The sequence below is a fragment of the Gopherus evgoodei genome, chromosome 3 (genome assembly GCF_007399415.2).
Source record: "Gopherus evgoodei ecotype Sinaloan lineage chromosome 3, rGopEvg1_v1.p, whole genome shotgun sequence".
NCBI classification, from domain to species: Eukaryota; Metazoa; Chordata; order Testudines; family Testudinidae; genus Gopherus; species Gopherus evgoodei.
In genome coordinates, this window is record NC_044324.1 from 151,555,421 (window position 1) to 151,574,514 (window position 19,094).

General features: G+C 41.0%; 1 protein-coding gene across 9 annotated transcripts in view; it reads left to right on the forward strand.

Annotated features, from left to right (window-relative positions):
* Positions 1–19,094, forward strand: part of SDCCAG8 (serologically defined colon cancer antigen 8) — a 153,975-nt gene extending 134,881 nt beyond the window's left edge. For 3 of the 9 annotated variants that reach the window (XM_030557005.1, XM_030557007.1, XM_030557000.1), the window contains 3 exons: positions 11,560–11,686; positions 14,146–14,191; positions 18,454–19,094. In XM_030557005.1, the coding sequence (XP_030412865.1) occupies positions 11,560–11,686; positions 14,146–14,181 (163 nt within the window). In that variant the 3' untranslated portion in view covers positions 14,182–14,191; positions 18,454–19,094. Of the gene's footprint in view, positions 1–11,559; positions 13,841–14,145; positions 14,192–15,240; positions 15,261–18,453 lie in introns of those variants that run through there. The other 6 variants (XM_030557001.1, XM_030556999.1, XM_030557003.1 and 3 more) reach the window with 5 other exon arrangements.

Genomic DNA, 19,094 nt, shown 5'->3' on the forward strand with positions numbered 1-19,094 from the left:
ATCTGGTAATGTGAGGTCAGAAATGTCAGGCCTGCTACTGGTACCACATAACCCAGTACAACCTGCTGCAGGTTGAATCCCCAGCAACTAAGCTGGGAACCCCACTACTCACTGAGTGATGTGGGACATGCCAGACACCCACTGGAGTGAAAAACAATATCCATAAAAGGGTAATCTCCATCTGTTGCGGCTGCCTTGCAGCCAGCTCTTTGCTGAATAAAGGCTAGGGGATGAAACCCTGAACCAAACCCACTGTGGAGAAAATATTAGGTGCTTGGTATGGTAACTCAGCTTTGTGTTCCAGTATCTTCTGCATCTGTGCTGGCTTCCAAATGTCTTGGATCCACTGAGGGATGGACTTTGGTCCTAAGGCAAGTTCTGCCTCCTTATTCTCATTGCCAAAGGTTTGGGTACGATAGTAACCCTCTTCAAACTTACTTGTAAGGACAACATGCAGTGGTATGTCAAATGACCTAGAGGAGGTCAGTGACCCTAGAAAGTTCCAGAATCAATAGAGAGCTAGAGAAGTTTGAAACCAAACTAGCTGACACAGGTCAATGCAAGATACATTATACCTTTTTTTTTCGGGGGTGGGGGGGGCGGAGGTGCAGGGGGGCACAGAAAGTGAACACAGGGTGGGTTTTTCAGTCTTATTAGCATCCAAGGTCAAACATCTCATTGCAACATCAAAACATATTTTATCAGTAATATCTTCTAGAAGTGGCTTTGCCAACGCCATCAGTACATATGCCCCAACACTTTCCTCCATTTGTGAAGAGGAGGACTTGTTCCATCAGCAATTCAACAGTGTCATCAGTAAACAACCATGGCATGAGTGACACTATTGATAAACTTCAGTGCTAGAGCTGGCTCAGATCACAAGATCATGTTGGTCCCATGGAATGAGAAAAATGAATGGCAATGGGCAAAGATTATTGGAGCTCTGCACCCACCAAGGACTGTGCATTACCGTCACCTACTTCCAAGGTGATCATCGTCAAACGGTCTTGTGGAGACACCTGAAATCTGGACACTGGCACCAACTGGATTTAATGGTCACCTGTATAAAAAAAAAAAAGAAAAAAAAAAAAGAAGAAAAAAAACCACCTGCAGGATGTTCTCCATACTCAGTTTTCACGTGCAGACTATGACACAGACCATGTGCTTGTGTGCTGCAAAATAAGGCTTTCATTATAGATATCCATCATACTAAACGCAGCTATTTTAGACCCCGGAATATCAATAATACAGAAGACCAAGAAAGGTGGTTCCAGTTCACTCAGGGAAGTTGTCATTGATTGCACCTCCGCTGAATTCTCGTGCAGCATGGAACAACACTCATGTTCACCTCAAAGCAGCCAGGAGCTCATTTCAACAAACAGCAAGGCAATGTGCTCAATCATACTGGCTCAGTTTGTGCTAGAATATACAAATTTACTTTGAGAATGAAGATCTAAGAGGTACATATGATGTAATAAAAGCAAACGAACAGGTCCTTTCGCTAAGAAGTCTGCTCCACTCAAATCTCTTAATGGTATCATCATCGACAGAATGAAACAGATGCAGTGCAGGGTGGAACAGCATCACAAACGTTATTCAGATAAAACCACCGTTTCTGAAGCAGTATTAAACGTAATCCCCAGGCTCCAGGCAAAAAATGCTTTATATAGAACCAAGAATACATGAACTTGAAAAGGCAGCCACCTGCCTGGCATCAGGAAAGGAGGGATTTCTGGCTGGAGTATGAAACAAGGAGAACTGGCTGTGCTTCAATATTGGCCCAATGTTTGTTTGTTTGTTTGTTTGTTTGGTGGGAAAGAGGGTACCCCAAGACATGAAGGATGCCAACAGTGTAACATTGTATAAAAATTAAAGAGATTTGTGTGATTGTAACAACTACGTAGGAATCTCTCTCCTTAGTGTTGCTGTCAAGGCATTTGTACTGGACATTCTGAACAGACTGCAAGTTCTTGCTGAATACATATATCCAGTCCGTGCAGCTTCCATGATGGTAGATCAACTATTGATATGGTCTTCACACTTAGACAACTTCAAGAAAATGGTCTGGAACAAGGAAAATCTCTCTGACCTTCATAGATCTTACAAAGGCTTTTGTCCTGACTGGCAGAAAGGACCCTTTTCAATTGCTAGAGAGAGTTGGCTGCCCTCCAGTTCTCCTTAGTTTGATTCCATTCTTTCATGAAGACTACAGTCCAATATTATGATGATCAGTCTGACAGCTTTGAAAATCTACCGTGGTATCAAGCAAGGATGTGTTTGGCATTAACACTCTTTGGTATATTTTTCTCTCTGCTAATTAGTCATACTTTCTCATCTAGCACCAAGGATATAAATCTCTATACAAGATCAAATTGAAAACTTTTCAACATTGCATGTTTAGGAGAAAAAAGCAAGGTTAAACCTATGTTGATAAAAGCAGTACTTTTGCAGTTGGTACAGTGCTCTTTGCACATAGTGCAAGAATATCTTTGTTTGTGATGAATTTGGACTATCCATCAGTCTAAAGAAGACCATGATTATGGCACAAGGTGTGTTGACTGCCCAGGAAGTTTTAATAGCTGGCGCTACGCTAGCAGTTGTGCATGAGTTCTCCTACTTAGTATCAAATATATTGGATAACTTATATATAGATTACTAGCTTAATTCTCGCGTCAGAAAGGCAGCCACCATATTTGGTCAACTGGCCAAGTCCATGTGAGATAACGGGAAACTGACATTGAACAGCAAAATATGGGCTTACCACATATGCAGCCTGAGCATGCTGCTGTATGGTGAGAGCTGGACCACCTACAGCAGGCATGCAAGAAAGCTAAACACTTTCCATACCTGTTGTCTTTATTTGTATTTTAAATACCAAGTGAGAAACCAAAATTCCTGATACTGAAATACACCTCTGCCCCGATATAATGCGGTCCTCGGGAAACCAAAAATCTCACCACATTATAGGTGAGATCACGTTATATCAAACTTGCTCCCCCCACCCCGTTCCTTGTTCCCTGATTGCCCCCTCCAGAGACCCCCCATCCTTAATCACCCCCAGGACCCCACCCCCTACCCAACCCCCTGTCCCCTGACTGCTCTGAGCCCTATCCACCACCACCCCGCCCCCTGCCAGGCACTCACCGGCAGCGGTGGGAAGTGGAGCAGCCCAGCCCCAGCCTGCTCCACTCCACCACCTCCCAGCCGCAGCGCTCCGCTTCCCACTGCCAGTGAATGTGGTCAGGTTGGGGAAAGGATGCCCTCCACACTCACCTGCAGCGGGAAGCGGAGCACTGTGGCTGGGAGTTGGTGGAGTGGAGCGGGCTAGGGCCGGGCTGCTCCGCTTCCACCACTGCTGGTGAGTGCGGGGGGGATCCCTTCCCCCAAGCACCCTCCCCTGAGCGACACGCCTGGGGCCAGGGCAAGAGAAGCAGAGCGGGCTGCTCTTGGCCCCCCACTAATCCCCCAGACCACTCTGGGACTGCAGGGCCCCCAAAAGTGCCTTCCCACAGCTCCTGCGCCCCCAGACCCTGGTAGGGGGGAGCCCCTGACCACCCCTGAGACCCTCTGCCCCTTATCAAACCCTTAGCCCTGTCCTGGCCCGGCACCCTAAACACACTGCTCAGAGCAGCGTGTCAGAGCTTTACCACATTGTATGCGAACCCACCTTACATCAGGTCATGTTATATCAGGGTAGAGGTGTACTTGAGAAAGTAAAATTGCCAAACAGACAGATATTAGGTCATCCTGCACTGGATGGATGATGCATTCCAAAGGATCTCCTGTATGGAGAACTTGTGGATTCTCCAAGGCCACTGGGCCAATCTAGGCTCAGGTTCAAGGAAGTTTGCAGGAGGGATCTGAAAACTTATATCATCAGCACTGCAAACTGGGAAGAAGCAGCTAGCAACAGGCTACCCTGACTGTGCTGCACCAAGGAGGCAAAGAATCTGAAGACAGGTGGTTGAGAGAGAAGCAGAGTGCAAACGGAGAAAAGTGCAGCAGGCCTTAAGAACCACTAGTGCTGCACCAGTCTCATCTTCTGGCCGTGTGCCGTATACGTGCAGCATCTGTAACAAGGACTGCTACTCAAGAATTGGACTTTTTAGCAACTCATAACGCTGCAGCATGACACACAGTAACTGAACTGCTTTGGCACTCACACCATTGTCTTTGGAAAACCTAGTATTGCCATCTACCCATCAACTAGTAATTTTGAATGTCGCTGCTAAAAAATGGTATTGGGGAAGGGCAGAAATTTACAGATGAATAGTTCTGCTTCGTTTTCTTTTAGTTTACAATTGATTTGTATTTGGTTTGTGCTTTCTGGATTTTTTTTACCATCTTGCTTCTAAGCACTATGTGCTTTTTAAAATTTATATAGTTTTTTTTCCCACAGATATGTGAGATTAACAAATAGCTGATGGATTTCAAAATCAATGTGAAATTGTCTTGATATTGGGTTATATTATACTCTTGCACCTTTGTGATTCAGGACTAACACTGTGGGCTCCCATGGATTTACTCATGAATTACACCACTGTAACTGAAAGCAGCTTCTAGTCCATTGTCTCTACTTAAAAACAAAAACCAATAAATTAAATGTTAGGAAAGGGACATTAAAAACAAGTGGGCTGCTGCTTTGCTTTCTGCCTAAAAAGAAAACCCTTTTCAGTGTCGCTTTCTGTACAAACAACATGCTCTGGGCTTTTTTATGACAAAACTTATTGATGCTGAAAAAGAAATGATCTGTGTGCATCTGAACTTGTGATTCACCACTGCTCCTCTAGCCTGCAGTTATGCAGTTGTTACCATAACACTTATAGATTTATGAAGACTCTCTTTTACTAAATGATTTATTACTCTTAGCTAAATTCCTTTGGCCATTGACTTTATTTCCAAGTCACTCTGTTCAGCTCAATTGGTTGCCTTCAGTTACCGTGGCAACCAGCAGATGGGGTTCTTTGACAAGAGTCAGCGGGGAGGCTGCTGCAGTATACAGGAAGAGCAGCTAAATAACACAGCTTTCAACATTGACAGTCTTGCTCTGGCTGGCCAGGAGTAGTTATCAGATTACTTGTATTAAAACCTAATTAAGATGTGTGCCAGTAAATGCAGCATGGTTATTGGATTTGGTGATTTAGCTGCTGCAGGTTGCTGTAATTCAATCATACTACTTCAGCAAATTCAGCTATGCAGTGAAGAGTTGAAATGCCTTGCATGCATAACCTGATGGCACTAAAATAAGTAATCTTTTGAGCCCACTTCTTCAAGTCTAAGATCCCCAATCCTGCTCTTAAATGTGGATGCTGTCTGCAAACCCCAGTAGATCCGTTTATTGAAAATAAATGTACCATCCTCTCTTCTTTGTTCATTAGTCACCTGTGGGATTGTTGAGTATAATTTAGATTGCAAACTCCCCAGGGCAGAGACCTGTCAATATGTTTGTTTAAAGCCTCACTGTTAGAATAGACATACTAAATACTTCGCTCCTGTGAAGATATCGTTTTGTCTGGTACACAGAAAATGTCAACATAGCTTTCTGTTGTGTCACTATCATTTTGTGCACTGAAACTTTATTTTCTTTGGATGAGATTCACCGCAGTGTAGAAGGCTTGCCCAAAACCCAGTGTGCCACCTACACTGAGCTCCCTGACAGCCTGAATAGTATTCTCTATTAGCTGGGCTTCTTTTTACTTTGGTATTGTCCTTGCTCAATGTAATTTATGAGAGCCAAGAGGTACTGTATCCAGTCACTTCCTTTTCATCTCCATGCAGGTCTGTCCACTTAATGAGAACTCAGTAAGGGTACACCTGCAGTGCACGCACGCATACACACATGCACACACAGGCTGAGAGCCCAGGCTGAGAGATTTGGGCTCATGCTACAGCACTAAAAATAGCAGTGTAGACATTTCCACTCAGGATCTGAGACCCACCCTCCTTTGCCAGGTTTCAGAGCTGAGTTCCAGACTGAGTGGGAAGGTCTTTGCTATTTTTAGCACTTTAGCATGAACCCAAGTCTGTAAACCCTGGGCTCTGAGACTTGTAGCCAGGTTCTCTAAAAACATAAGAACGGCCGTACTGGGTCAGACCAAAGGTCCATCCATCCCAGTATACTGTCTACCGACAGTGGCCAATGCCAGGTGCCTCAGAGGGAGTGAACCTAACAGGTAATGATCAAGTGATCTCTCTCCTGCTGTCCATCACCACCATCTTCCCCTCCCCCCCCTTGCAGTGTAAGTGTACCCTAAAGGACCCTGGGTTTAGATTTAAGGCTATTTGTTGTGCAGAACATGAAGATGTGGGAGTTGATCCTGCAAGGTGTTGAGTACCTTCATCTCCTACTTCTTTGTGGGACCTGGCCCATAGTCTCTGCCCCAAGGAACTTAACATACTAACTGGGATTTCTTAGGGTTCAGTGTTGCATATACCTCATATTGGGCCACTCTGAAATAAAGCTGCATCTACATTCTGAATAGCACCACTAACAGGTGATTATTAAGGTTTAGAATAAGAATTTATTTTCTCTCTGAAACAAACTAAAGCTGCAGTTTTTAATGCCCCAAATCTTGTTTCCATTTTTTTATGTAACCAGTTGCCAACCTGTGCTTATGTCCCACACTATCTTTTGCTCCTTACCCCTCTGTGTAAATTGGGAATTTTTGTAATATGAGGCAACAGATGGAGAATAATTTTAAATACATGAGTTGTAGATGGGAGCTATTTCCTTTTGTCAGATTATGCTGTAGATGGTCTAAATGTAGGGTAGTGCTAGAATGGTTAGAATTTGTTTACATAACTGAACTGCATAATAAGTAATACTTCTATAACTAAAGACTTGTCACTCTTCGCTTGCAATAGTTTGCCTCTAATTGAATTATCTTTCATATACTTAAAGCAAGATGTGTCATCCTGGGTAGACAGACAATAAGGGCCTGACCCAGTAAGGCTTTAGGGCCACATGGGCTATCTGCCAAGGATCCAGTAGAATGTAAGATGTTGATTTTGATCTGTAAAGCATCAGATGTCCTGGGACCCATCTCTCTGGGAGACCACTGCTCTCCCTGTGCCGAGCTGCCAGAATTGGGATCAGTGAGGGTTCCAGAGCTGGAGCCCACTCATGAAAGAGAGGGGGCACCTGGAATGGCATTCTGTAGTAGGGCCATCTATCATTGCAATTTGCTTCCTCTGATACAAAATAGTGATGTGCAATATCAATGTGAAAACCAATTGCTTTGCTGTGAGGGTCTGGGAGGATGCTGATGCGTGGTTGTAGAGCTTAGCTACGGCTTTAGTTGCTGATGATGTTAATTATTGAGTAAAGAAGTGTTCCTGGGGACCATGTTTTTAAAACTTGTCAAGGCACTAGGACAAAGGAGAGGTGTGGTGCCCTTTATGGAATATTTATAAATCAGTCCAAGTTCAGTTTATTATTTTAATTTATCTTGAAGCTGGTAGGAGTCAGACCAGGTTCTTAGCACCATCAGCGTTTAGGAACCTGGAGTCAAAAACTTTTCTAGACTTCAAGATGCTAAATGGGTAGGACAGAACTAATAGGAGATTATTTAAAGTTTTCCTTTGCTCTGTGTCTGTGAAGAAAGTAATTTATAATAGAAACTCCCTAGCACTGACAGGGAATCTCTGGATGAAGAGTTCTAAGTGATCTATAAAAAGGGGTAAATAATACCTACCTTATAGCTGGTGTGCTAAGGCAGGGAGAGATTGTGATTGTCCTCACGTCACATAGTGAGCAGGGGCGGCTCTAGGTATTTTGCCTCCCCAAGCATGGCAGGCAGGCTGCCTTCGGCGGCTTGCCTGCGGGAGGTTCCTGGTCCCGTGGATGCAGCGGCACGCCTGCGGGAGGTCTGCCGAAGCCACGGGACCAATGGGCCCTCTGCAGGCATGTCTGCCGAAGGCAACCTGCCTGCTGCCCTCGCGGCGACCAGCAGAGCGCCCCCTGTGACTTGCTGCGCGTGGCATGCTGGTGCCTGGAGCCGCCCCTGATAGTGAGCCAGTGACCAAGCAGGGAATAGAACCCAGCTGTCAGCTTTTCCTAGTTTGGTGTCATGTCCTCTATAACTACACTGCTTCACAGTAGATATTGCTTCTGCTCTTACGCTGGAAGGGATATATTGCTTCTGGAAGAGGGACTGCATCTGTTTACACAAAAAGGACACAATTTCTAGGTCCCTGAAATCACACAACCAGAGTAAAGAAATATATACAGTAGTGAACTTATGTGTTAATGAGTTATGCCTTAGAAGTTATACAAGGTATGAGACTAATTAGAAATACTTTCTGTGCTATCAAATGGTCTCTTTGTTCACTTAGTTGGCAGCCTAAAACCAGCTGTCAGGATTTGCAGCTTGCTGGGTTGTGCTTACAGCTTCTTTCTGATCTCCAGTACATGGTAATAAAGCGTGTAAAATCAGCTCCATGTGCACATGTGCTAACATGATAATAGACATTGCTAAATACATAGCAATATAGTCCACACCAAGAGGACCATGTGGTCTGAAACGTGGCTGTGCAGCAGCACTATTGCATTAGTATGGGGGAAAAATCATATTATGGCACATAGCAGACTGGAAAATGTAGTTTTGGCATCATCCTCTCACATTGTCTTATTCTTTTCAACCTGGTTTTGTGCAACTTTTATTATGAAGAAAGTGTGGTTTTTTTAGTCTCTGCTCAGGAAGCATTTACTAGTGCCAACGTTGAACAGGGCAGTTTCTAAAAGCGTATATATTGCAAGGTGGCCAGATGCAGAGCTGATGTATGTAAGTTCAGTTGGTTTATTTTACACCTCAGTTGAGAGATAATAAAGTACATGACAGTATTACTGCATAGAAGCTTTCAATTCCATCTCCAGTTTGTCATTAGAGGTAGTTTAGGGGCGTAGCCATAGTTCAGCCTAGGTCATGTCTTTTCTTTCATGTGAGCCCTGATTCACCAAGATACTTACGCACATGCCTAACTTTGTGTGTAAGTTGTCCCATTAACATCATGTTTAAAGTTAGGCTTAATTGCAAGCCTAGCACAATAAATATGCAGGCCCTTAGCAACAATCACCCTACCTTGAAGAACTTAGTATTAAAAGACCTAAGCCACAAAGTTTGGATCCATGGCCCAAGCCACTAAACTTCATCTATATTCGGTGGTGGTCATGTCCAGGGTTTTGGTTCAGTCTGTCCTAAGGTGTGGTCAGCTCTCCTGTTCCGATCTGGTTCCAAGCTCCCCAGTGTTATGAGGTGCTTGGCTTCGGGGTGTTGGGTCAGACCCATCTCAGCAACATCTCTCAGTATTTTCTCCCCAATTCATTTGATCATCAAGAAACTGCCAAGATGTCATTCAAAAAATAAATGTCTAATGCGCTTTTAAAAGCTGAGCATGCAGATATTTCCTTACAAAATTGTGTTTTCTTCTTCCATGCATTCTGGTAAGGGGTTGTCTTTGTAGGGTTTGTCAGAAGTGCTGATTGTTTAGGGGGGAAAGTAGTATTTCTTCGCACAGCTAACCTGTGGAACTCCTTGCCAGAAAATGTTGTGAAGGCCAAGACTATAACAGGGTTCAAAAAAGAACTAGATAAATTCATTGAAGATAGGTCCATCAATGGCTGTTAGCCAGGATGGGCAGGAATGGTGTCCCTAGCCTCTGTTTGGCAGATGCTGGGAATGAGCAACAGGGGATGGATGATTAACTGTTCTGTTCATTTTCTCTGGCGCACCTGGCAGTGGCCACTGTCTGAAGACAGGATACTGGGATAGATGGACCTTTGGTCTGACCCAGTAGGGCCATTCTTATGTTGGGTGTTAATAGACACTGTTCTTGCAATGGCCCCAGTTGGAAGGTCAGCATTTACTCCCAGTTACTGTAGTGGCATTTGAGATACCACAGTATTTCACTCTAGTGCTACCCAAGGAAGGGTTCAGTTGTTAATGGCACCCAGCTGTATAAATGTAAACAGATATGACAAAGGAGTCCATTTACGTTTTCCTTCGAACAAAGCAACCTGCAAGCACTAGTACAGTAATGGATATGAGCTCTTCAGATTATCTGAGGAGCTGTTTGTATGCGGCACTGGTGTTCCTGTGCAGAATACTACAGTAGTTGTGTGTTTCATGAACATAGGTTCTGAGTGTCTAACCTCAATTTGAAAGCCCTGCATGCATTATTTTGGCCAGGTAAATGTAGATGTAACACTTCCAATAGTATATGCTCTAGCTGTACTCAAGACTTTATGGTTGAGCCATATCGTGACTGCTTTCAGACACCACCTGTTATAGTGGCCCTGTGTGCCACTTGTTCCCTCCTGATATCCATTTGGTACAGTGACTGTCTTCTCCTAATACAGAACCGAGCACAGGAATGGCCCCTTTCTGATTAGGACCTTTGGGAGCTCAGGCAATGCAAATAATAATCCCTTTGTATTCATCTGCTTTGTCATTTTAGAGTCTATTTTATTGAGGTTTTTTGGTTTTCATAATTCATCATAAAACTTACTGAACAGTATCCCAGGAAAGTATCCATGAACTTGAGCAAGTGAAGTGCATTTGTTTAAATACAACTTCCAGCTTGTTTGCTTTTTACTTTCCTTACAGCAGGAAATGGCAGTTTTTTCCTTTTTCACTATTCCCTGAGAAGGGTGCTGGCTGGCACTCCACCTGATAGACTGGCACTATAGAGCTAGAGGAGTGATTGGGTTTTTCATGACACAGCGGTAAAAGTTCCTGAGGCCTGTTTTTCCTATTATCGATACGCTTGGCAAGTTCTGAAGCAGCATTTTTCATACATTGCCTATCTCTAAGTTTATTGGCAACTGAATTTTTTTTCCCCATTTGTGTGTATGTGATGAAATCAACATTTACCAACAAAAATCTAATCCTTCCAACCCTAATTATAGACCAGGCTTTTGTGTTTTCAGTCTTATTCACCAATTTATTCCCCTAGGAATCCCTGTCACTGTATTCAAAGTTCATTGACCAGTTTCAAACCATCTCTTCCCCCCTCTTTTAGTTAAGACCAGGCTTATTTGGAGAAGCTAAATGAATGTTGCTTCCTGGGAAGAGCATTGGGACTCAGAGTAGGTTGTGAAAAGCAGTATGTCCAGGTTGGATGTGATATGGTATCACACAATTGCTGAGCTTGGATTTTATTAGCTGTCTGGATTAGTGTTGATGTAGGAAGTTTCCAGCAATGCTGATTCTATTGCATTCTGAAGGCAGAAGCCCTGCAACTGTAATATCCCGTTGACTCCTTTTCCAGTAGGAGAGGAATATGATATACGCAATTCTGAAATACACATACTAGCATGTGGGTTCTGTTTAATTTGTTAGCCCTTCAGCTTTTAATTGAAAATAGAAAACATTTTAAAATGCTCTTCTTTAAGGGATGGAGATGAACTATATTAAATATCCTCTGCAGAACAGTTTACTCCAGCATGATGACCAAGCTGAACTCTATTGTCATATATAAACTGTGCTCTTGTGGGTTCATATCAAAGGCCTTGTGGTAAATTCCAGAGCCTTGTTGTATCCTATTATCTGTTTTATCCAGGTTACACCAGCTTGATAAGCATTGCCAAACCACTGCCCAGCAGCTAGTGGAGTTACTCAACAAACAGAATCAGCTCTTCAGAGAGAGGCAGATGCTAACAGAGGAGGTGCAGTTCCTGCGCACACAGGTACCATGCCAATACTGGGAACAAGAGAAAAGAAAATCATAGGGAAATGTTCTGCAGCCATCAAGAAAGATAAAGACTTTGCTAAAGTCGTGTATCAAGAAGGAAAACCACCATGAAATACAATCTTCAGAGTACAGAAATAATTCATTGATTAAAAGGGATGGCAGGGCAGTTGATGATTGAGTGTAGGTTTAATCGGTGTGGGTACAGCTAAGAAAATGCTGTGAGATGCAGCTAAGCAGAACAAATACTACTTGTGTCATTAATTCCAATCAGAAATTTTTGTTTCATCCTTCATGTCATATGATAGTAGGCAACAGAAAATTCCTTGTTTAACATCATTAGCATGTAGTATTAAAACGCAGAACTGCCTCTCAACTTGAAACATAATCATCTTGAAAACTCTAGTTTTAGGGTGTAACGTCTGAGACCCCCACCCTCTGGTTGTGGGTTTGCAATCTCATTTCCCTGTTTACATAAAAAGTTTTTTTGCCTGCCTTGTTGCAGTGCGAAAACCCCACCCAAACAAGGGAGACAGTTCACTGTTTCCTCTGTGCAGTCTGTCAGTGGGGATCTGTATGGGCACAGCAGTCTATCCTAGCACAAGTAGTGGCAGGATTTAGGCCTTACTTATGTAGGGTGTAGTCTGCCCATTACTGTTAAAAGTAACATTTTTCAGACACTGATTTTTAAGTTGGATGCTGCCCCTTTAATCATTCACTACTTTGGAAAGGAGGAAAAGAATCGTGACTTTTTAAACTGTAACTGAACTGCTGAATTCAACGTTGTCTCCAAATCTAGCACATAATGAAGCCTTTGTTTCTGTGACTAAGTAAATTAACTGATTTGACTGTATCACTGTGATACCAAGCCCTCTGGCTCATAAACAAAGCAAGTTTCTGGGTTCATACGTGAAGTTTGGACTTTCATTAACATGAACAGGACCAAGAGAGGGAATTTGTAGTACCAAACTGCAGCGTGAAAGGAAAATCAGTGTTTTAATCATGCTATTGTTCACCCCAAAGTAGGCTAGTATTAGCATATACATGGCAAATACCAGCATGCTTTAACCTAGAACTAAATAAGAACACACATTATCAGTGTGGTAACCATGGGAAAATGTTGTCTTTTTAATGCTGACTAGAGCACCCAAGTTACCAATTTTCACTATATCTAGAATAAATTACTGTCCTACCTCAGATTCACCTGTAGATGTTGGCAAATTTAATGGCAATCACTGTTTCATGTTTAAGCTCTTTAGAAGCTGAAGATGTTGCATTAAGAGAAAGTGAAATAACCCTGCACCAAGGAGAGCCAGAGACTCTCTGAAGCCCACTAAGGACTCTGAGATGTGGAAGATATTCAGTTAGAAAACAGATGGGCAGCAGTACGCAACCATGACTACCTTCTAGATGTTGTGCTGCTAACTACATTGAATATTGTTACCACCGAAAGTCTGTTTTGCAGTTGTAAAAGATGCATTTGTTAAAATAGGGAACATGTGCTGCAGTCAAGGCTTTTTACCACCACCACCTAGCAGTTTTCAGCAGTAGATCTTAAAGTACTTCAGTCTAATGTACTGGTTGTAACACCTCTGTGAAGTAGAAAGTATTGCAGCCAAACAGGGACACTTGGAAGGAAAGAAGGTTGGTGACTTTTTAAAAATTTATTCCTGCAAAACAAGAACCTGTTATCCAGCTGAAGTGTTTTTAAATAATATTGGATCCATGGGAACAGGAACATAGCTCAGCAGAACTGTATGGTGCACAGGGCAAATGTTTAAAGGAAACAAAGGACAATTCATTATAAGTTGGATATTTTAAGTCCAGATAAATATGAATTCCTTTAAGCTTCTTGTATTTTGTTCAAAAGCAATAATTTTGAGTATATGGCACTATTGATCCTATTTTGAGACTTCATATGATGCCACATTTCATATTTAAATTGATCATAGTACCAGAACCAAATACTTGCCATGTCCATAAAAAATAATAGTAACCAAGAGTGGTGTTGTCACAGTGATGCTGGTTAACATTGCTGATCTTTGCTGTACATAATGTGCAAGGTGAGCCTTGATCATCTAATCCCAAAGAGGTACTGCTACTTAGTGCTTGTTGCTATTTGAAGATAAAAAAAAAAAGCCCAATAGTTGTGGGGTTTGGGGGTTTTGGGGTGTGTATGTGTGGGAGAGGGGGTATGGATGATGATGTTCATTCAGTAAGTACAGAGTATTTTTTAAGAAATGCCCAGTACCGTAGCCACCTGCATTTCTCAGTGTTCAATATATAATTCTTTTAAATCCCATTATGATATATCAGTAGCTGTTCAGATTGCTTGAAAGTCTGGCCTGAATTTTTTAATTGTACACAGTACTCTTTCAGCTAAATTTATTGTTGCATATTTCATTTGCAACTTTGAATATGTGCAACTGAAATGTCACTAACTCTTTATTTCATGAGGCAGATAGAGGCATGAAGCTCATACATGGATGCTGATGAGGACAAGGTAGGAACCTGGATGGACAGGAAAAAATGAGGACTAGTCACTAAAACTTTAATGCAGATTTTAACATAAATAAGGTTTTAGGTAGAGAAAGACATTTGCCTTGTGGTCTAAAATGAAGAGTGAAGGCTGGTCCCTATGATTATTATTCAAATTTATATGATCCTATAGCAGAAACTGCTTTTTTCTTCAAAATTGTAGTAATTGCTGTATTTAATATTGGTATGAATAGAGGTCAATATCGGAAAACGAAGAACAGGTTTACATTAGGGCTGTCAATTAATTGCAGTTAAGGTCACATGATTAACAAATTAATCACAATTAGTTGCACTGTTAAACTACTAAACTGAAATTTATTAGATATTATTGGATGTTTTTCTACATATTTAAATATTTATTTCAACTAGAACACAGAATACAAACTGTACAGTGCTCATCTTCTATTATTTTTCAATTAACCTCATACAAGTACTGAAGTGCAATCTCTTGTGAAAGTGTAATTTACAAATGTAGTTTTTTTGTTACATAACTGCATGCAAAAACAAAACAATGTAAAACTTCAGGAACCTACTTCTTGTTCAGCCAATTGCTAAGAGAAACAAGTTTGTTCACATTTACAGGAGATAATGCTTTAATTTACAGTGTCACCAGAAAGCGAGAACAGGCATTTGCATGGCACTTTTGTAGCCGGCATTGCAAGGTATTTACCTGCCAGATAAGCTAAATATTCGTATGCCCCTTCTATGCTTTGGCCACCATTCCAGAGGACATGTTTCCATGCCGAAGACGCTCGTTTTAAAAAAAATGTTAATTAAATTTGTGACTGAACTCCTTGGGGGAGAATGGTATGTCTCCTGCTCTGTATTACCTGCATTCTGCCATATATTTCATGTTATAGCAGTCTCGGCTGATGATCCAGCACGTGCTGTTCATTTTAAGTACAATTTCACTGCCAATTTTGACAAAATGCAAAGATACCAATGTGAAATTTCTAAAAAGGTAACTACAGCATTCAATTTATGGTGCCACAAGTATTCCTGTTCTTTTTGCAGATACAGACTAACACGGCTGCTACTCTGAAACTTGTCATTCGAAATGCCTTCCAAATCTGAGAGGGACAAGGTACAGCGCATGCTTTCAGAAGTCTTAAAAGAGCAACACTGTGATGTGGAAACTACAGAATCCAAACCACCAAAAATGAAAATCCAACTTCCTCCTAGTGGCATCTGACTCAGATGATTAAAATGAACATGCATCGGGCCAAAGTGCTTTGGATCGTTATCATGCAGAATCTGTCATCAGCATGGACACATCTTCTGGAATGGTAGCTGAAGCATCAAAGGATATATGAATCTTTAGTGTATATCATGTAAATATCTTGCAATGCCAGCTACAACAGTGCTATGAGAACACCTGTCCTCACTTTCAGGTGACATTTTAAACAAGAAGCAGGTAGCATTATCTTCTGCAAACTTGTACAAACCTGTTTGGCTGAACAAGACTAATTGGCCTTGTAGGTGTTAAAGTTTTACATTTTTATTTTTGAATGCAGGTTTTATGGTACATAATTCTACAGTTGTAAGTTAGACTTTCACGAAAAAGAGAGTGCACTACAGTACTTGTATTAGGTGAATTGAAAAATACTATTTAGTTTTCACAGTGCAAGTATTGGTAATAAAGTGAGCACTGTGCACTTCTTATTCTGTGTTGTAACAATATATTTTTGGATGTTTTCTACATTTTCAAGTATTTAAATAAATGGTATTCTATTATTGTTTAACAATTAATCGTACTGTTAATTTTTTTAATCACCCGTCAAATGACATGTAAACTAGGGCTGTCAACATGTAAATCATCTCACTCTTGGACAGCTTGGTCACACTGGTACCAATAATGCTAAACTACCTATATTCATATTCCCAAGTATACACTACTTTTTGTGCTGTAAATTCAATCCAGCTTTTTAAAATGGCTAGTTACATTTTAATCCGGTTACACAAGTGAGGAAAACAAAAATTGAGTATTACATTCAGCATCTGTATTTGGTATTTGCCTTAACAGACAAGTTACTTCCATTACACTCTAACCCTATGTTAATATGTCCCTTATTCTTAGCATTTAAGGGCCACAAAAGTGTCTAATGTTAAAGATGCTGCCTGGCCTACAGGGTTCGGAAAATCTTTTTTCCACAGAAATAGTCTTACATTTGCTGGACAAGTTCTTGGTATTTTACTGATTTAACAAAAAGGCCAGTCCTGCTAGTTGTTCAGCTACCACAAGGAATGGGACTCGAGGGCTCTTAGCACCTTCTACAATGTGTTAAGCACCTGATTGGTACTATTACAAGTTAAGAGGTTTTAAATGCTGGAGAAAGTGGTCAGTGTGAACTACACAATTTATCTCTAGCTTGCTTGCTAGCATATATATACCTGCCCCTGGAAATTTCCACTACATTCATCTGAGGTAGTGGGTATTCACCCACGAAAGCTCATGCTCCAAAACGTCTGTTAGTCTATAAGGTGCCACAGGATTCTTTGCTGCTTTTACACTTTACAAATAATACTAGCTGTTCCCTTATGACTGAGGGTGGCACCATGTTATTTTATTATAGCAACTTGCTCACAATGCAGTAAAGGTTCTGGAAGTTTTAAGTTACAAATAATTATTTTGAAAATATTTGTCCCACAGCCCAGCAGAGAATTTTAACTCCTCAATCCCCTCTCTCTGATACAGGTTGAATTTAATTAGCCATGGTCCTTCTGATTTCCCTTTGTTTCTTCCTGTCAAGAAACTCAAAGCATGTTCTTTGCAATTGTCTCTCACATAGCTGCAAATGGGTTAAATATCGTCAATTGCTTGGTACACCACTCACTGTCTAAGATGCTCTCAGGCCATGATCTTCATTCACAGATTTAAGGCCAGAAGGGACTGTTATGATCATCTGGTCTGGTATGACACAGCCACTAATTCCTGCATGAAGTCCTTAACTTCTGTTTAAACTACAGCATATCTTTTACAAATAAACTGCTTCAAAACAAGGAGCCCAAAATTAGGGTCCAAAAGCCCTATTTACAAACCTACATAAGTGGCCGGATTTCTCAAAGTGCTGAGTACTTTTAAAAGGCCACTGAAGTAGGTACCTAATCATGGCATTTAAGCTCCCAGTTTTGAAAATCTGGCTTCTGCTCTGAACTCCTATTGCTCCCAAATCAGGAGCACCAGCAATAATGCTGAGCTTTGTCCATACCCAACTATCAGAGAGAATCTGTTTGGCTCCCTCCCTCGTTATGGTATATGAAGGTGGAATAATATACACAGCATAAAAAACAGTTGGATTGCGATAGACCCATCTGACATTGTTCCTTAGGTTAGTTCTGGGCACTGTATTGAGGGGTACATAACTATTCTCTCCCCTCAACTGCCTTACTAGACTGCTTGTTTACCAGATTATTGGCTTCTCTAAATAGGCCACATCTTCTTAAATAGCAGAATTCTCCTTGCTTAATCCAGTGCCTTCTGAATTCTAGGAGCAAATCAAGTCCTAATTACCTTATAAATTTCAATAAAAGCTTCAGTCATCTAAAGACAAATTTCTGATGTTCTTACAGCTATTCTAAGTGGCCTTTTTCACAATTTACATGAAACATCTTTGATCAAAATGTAATCTAATTCAGAGTTTCATTCTAGATAGGTATCCCAGCTCAAATACTGTTCATTGGACCACCATTAACTAAGTACTGAAATGCAAGTGTTTACATACACACAATAGCTAGGAAGAACTGAAAACTTGTAAATTAGTCTTCCCACCAGAGGTTTCTTAACAGAACAGAAGCAGCGTCCTGTTTTGAGACAGCAACCCTCACTATCTACAGTCTGAACAATTCACAGTAATTGCACAAACCTGCCTCCTCTTTCTTGGAAAGGAGAATAGGGCACGTCTAAGCAAGAGCTCTTACTTACTGCTAAACATGAACAGTGTCTGGACCTCATGGAGATCTTGTTTTTCAGGAATCAAATGGCTATGTTCTTACTACCTGTAAGATTTTTGATCTTGGAAAAAGCCAAGGACAGCAGGTCCACAGGAAGTATAACTTTGAAACAGCATTTGTTTACATAGTATTACCACATTTGTAACCACTGATGAATTTCTTTTCTGAGAACTTAACCTAACCACAGGAAGACGAGAGACAAACAAATTAGAAATTCAAGTAACTCTATGAAACACAAGCTATTTATTAAACCCATTTTTTATTTTTATCTTTCAGTTACCCTGTGTACCAGTCTGAATGCTGACCCAAAGCAATGTTTCAAGTGAAAGAAAACTTTTGCTGGTTAAGTTCAGTTGATTTACTTTAGCTGTTTCACACATTGCATTCAAAAAGTTGTAATGATTTAAATGCAAGCACCTTTCCAAAGTTTGAAATAAGACTTCCAGCATGTGAGTTTTCCCAAGTGCTTTGGCGCAGGATGGATTTAACATTTAGTTTGTGTAATTTTTAAGAAAATATTTTAAATATATTTTGTAATTTATTCTATCATATGTGTCTTGTTACCTATGTAAATACCAATAAATTTACCTGGATTTTTTTGTGTGTCTCATTTTGAATTTAAGGGGAAGCTGTGCAGTTATCTTTTGGCATATAGCACCTTATTACTAAGGGTGACGGCATAGAGAGTTTCCAAGATATATAGCTAACTGGAAATTTTTTCCTTTAAACAGCCTTGCACAAGATTCCCTCAGTTAAGTTCTAGTCTAATGCTAAGTGTTTTATAATATGAAGTAATTTGCATGAGCTCTTGGTTAGCACTCAAATCAAATTTTGTAAAAATTAGCTTTCATAGACCAGAGAAATTCTTTCCTAGGTGATTAAACCACTAACATACCTTAATAAATATGTACTTACAG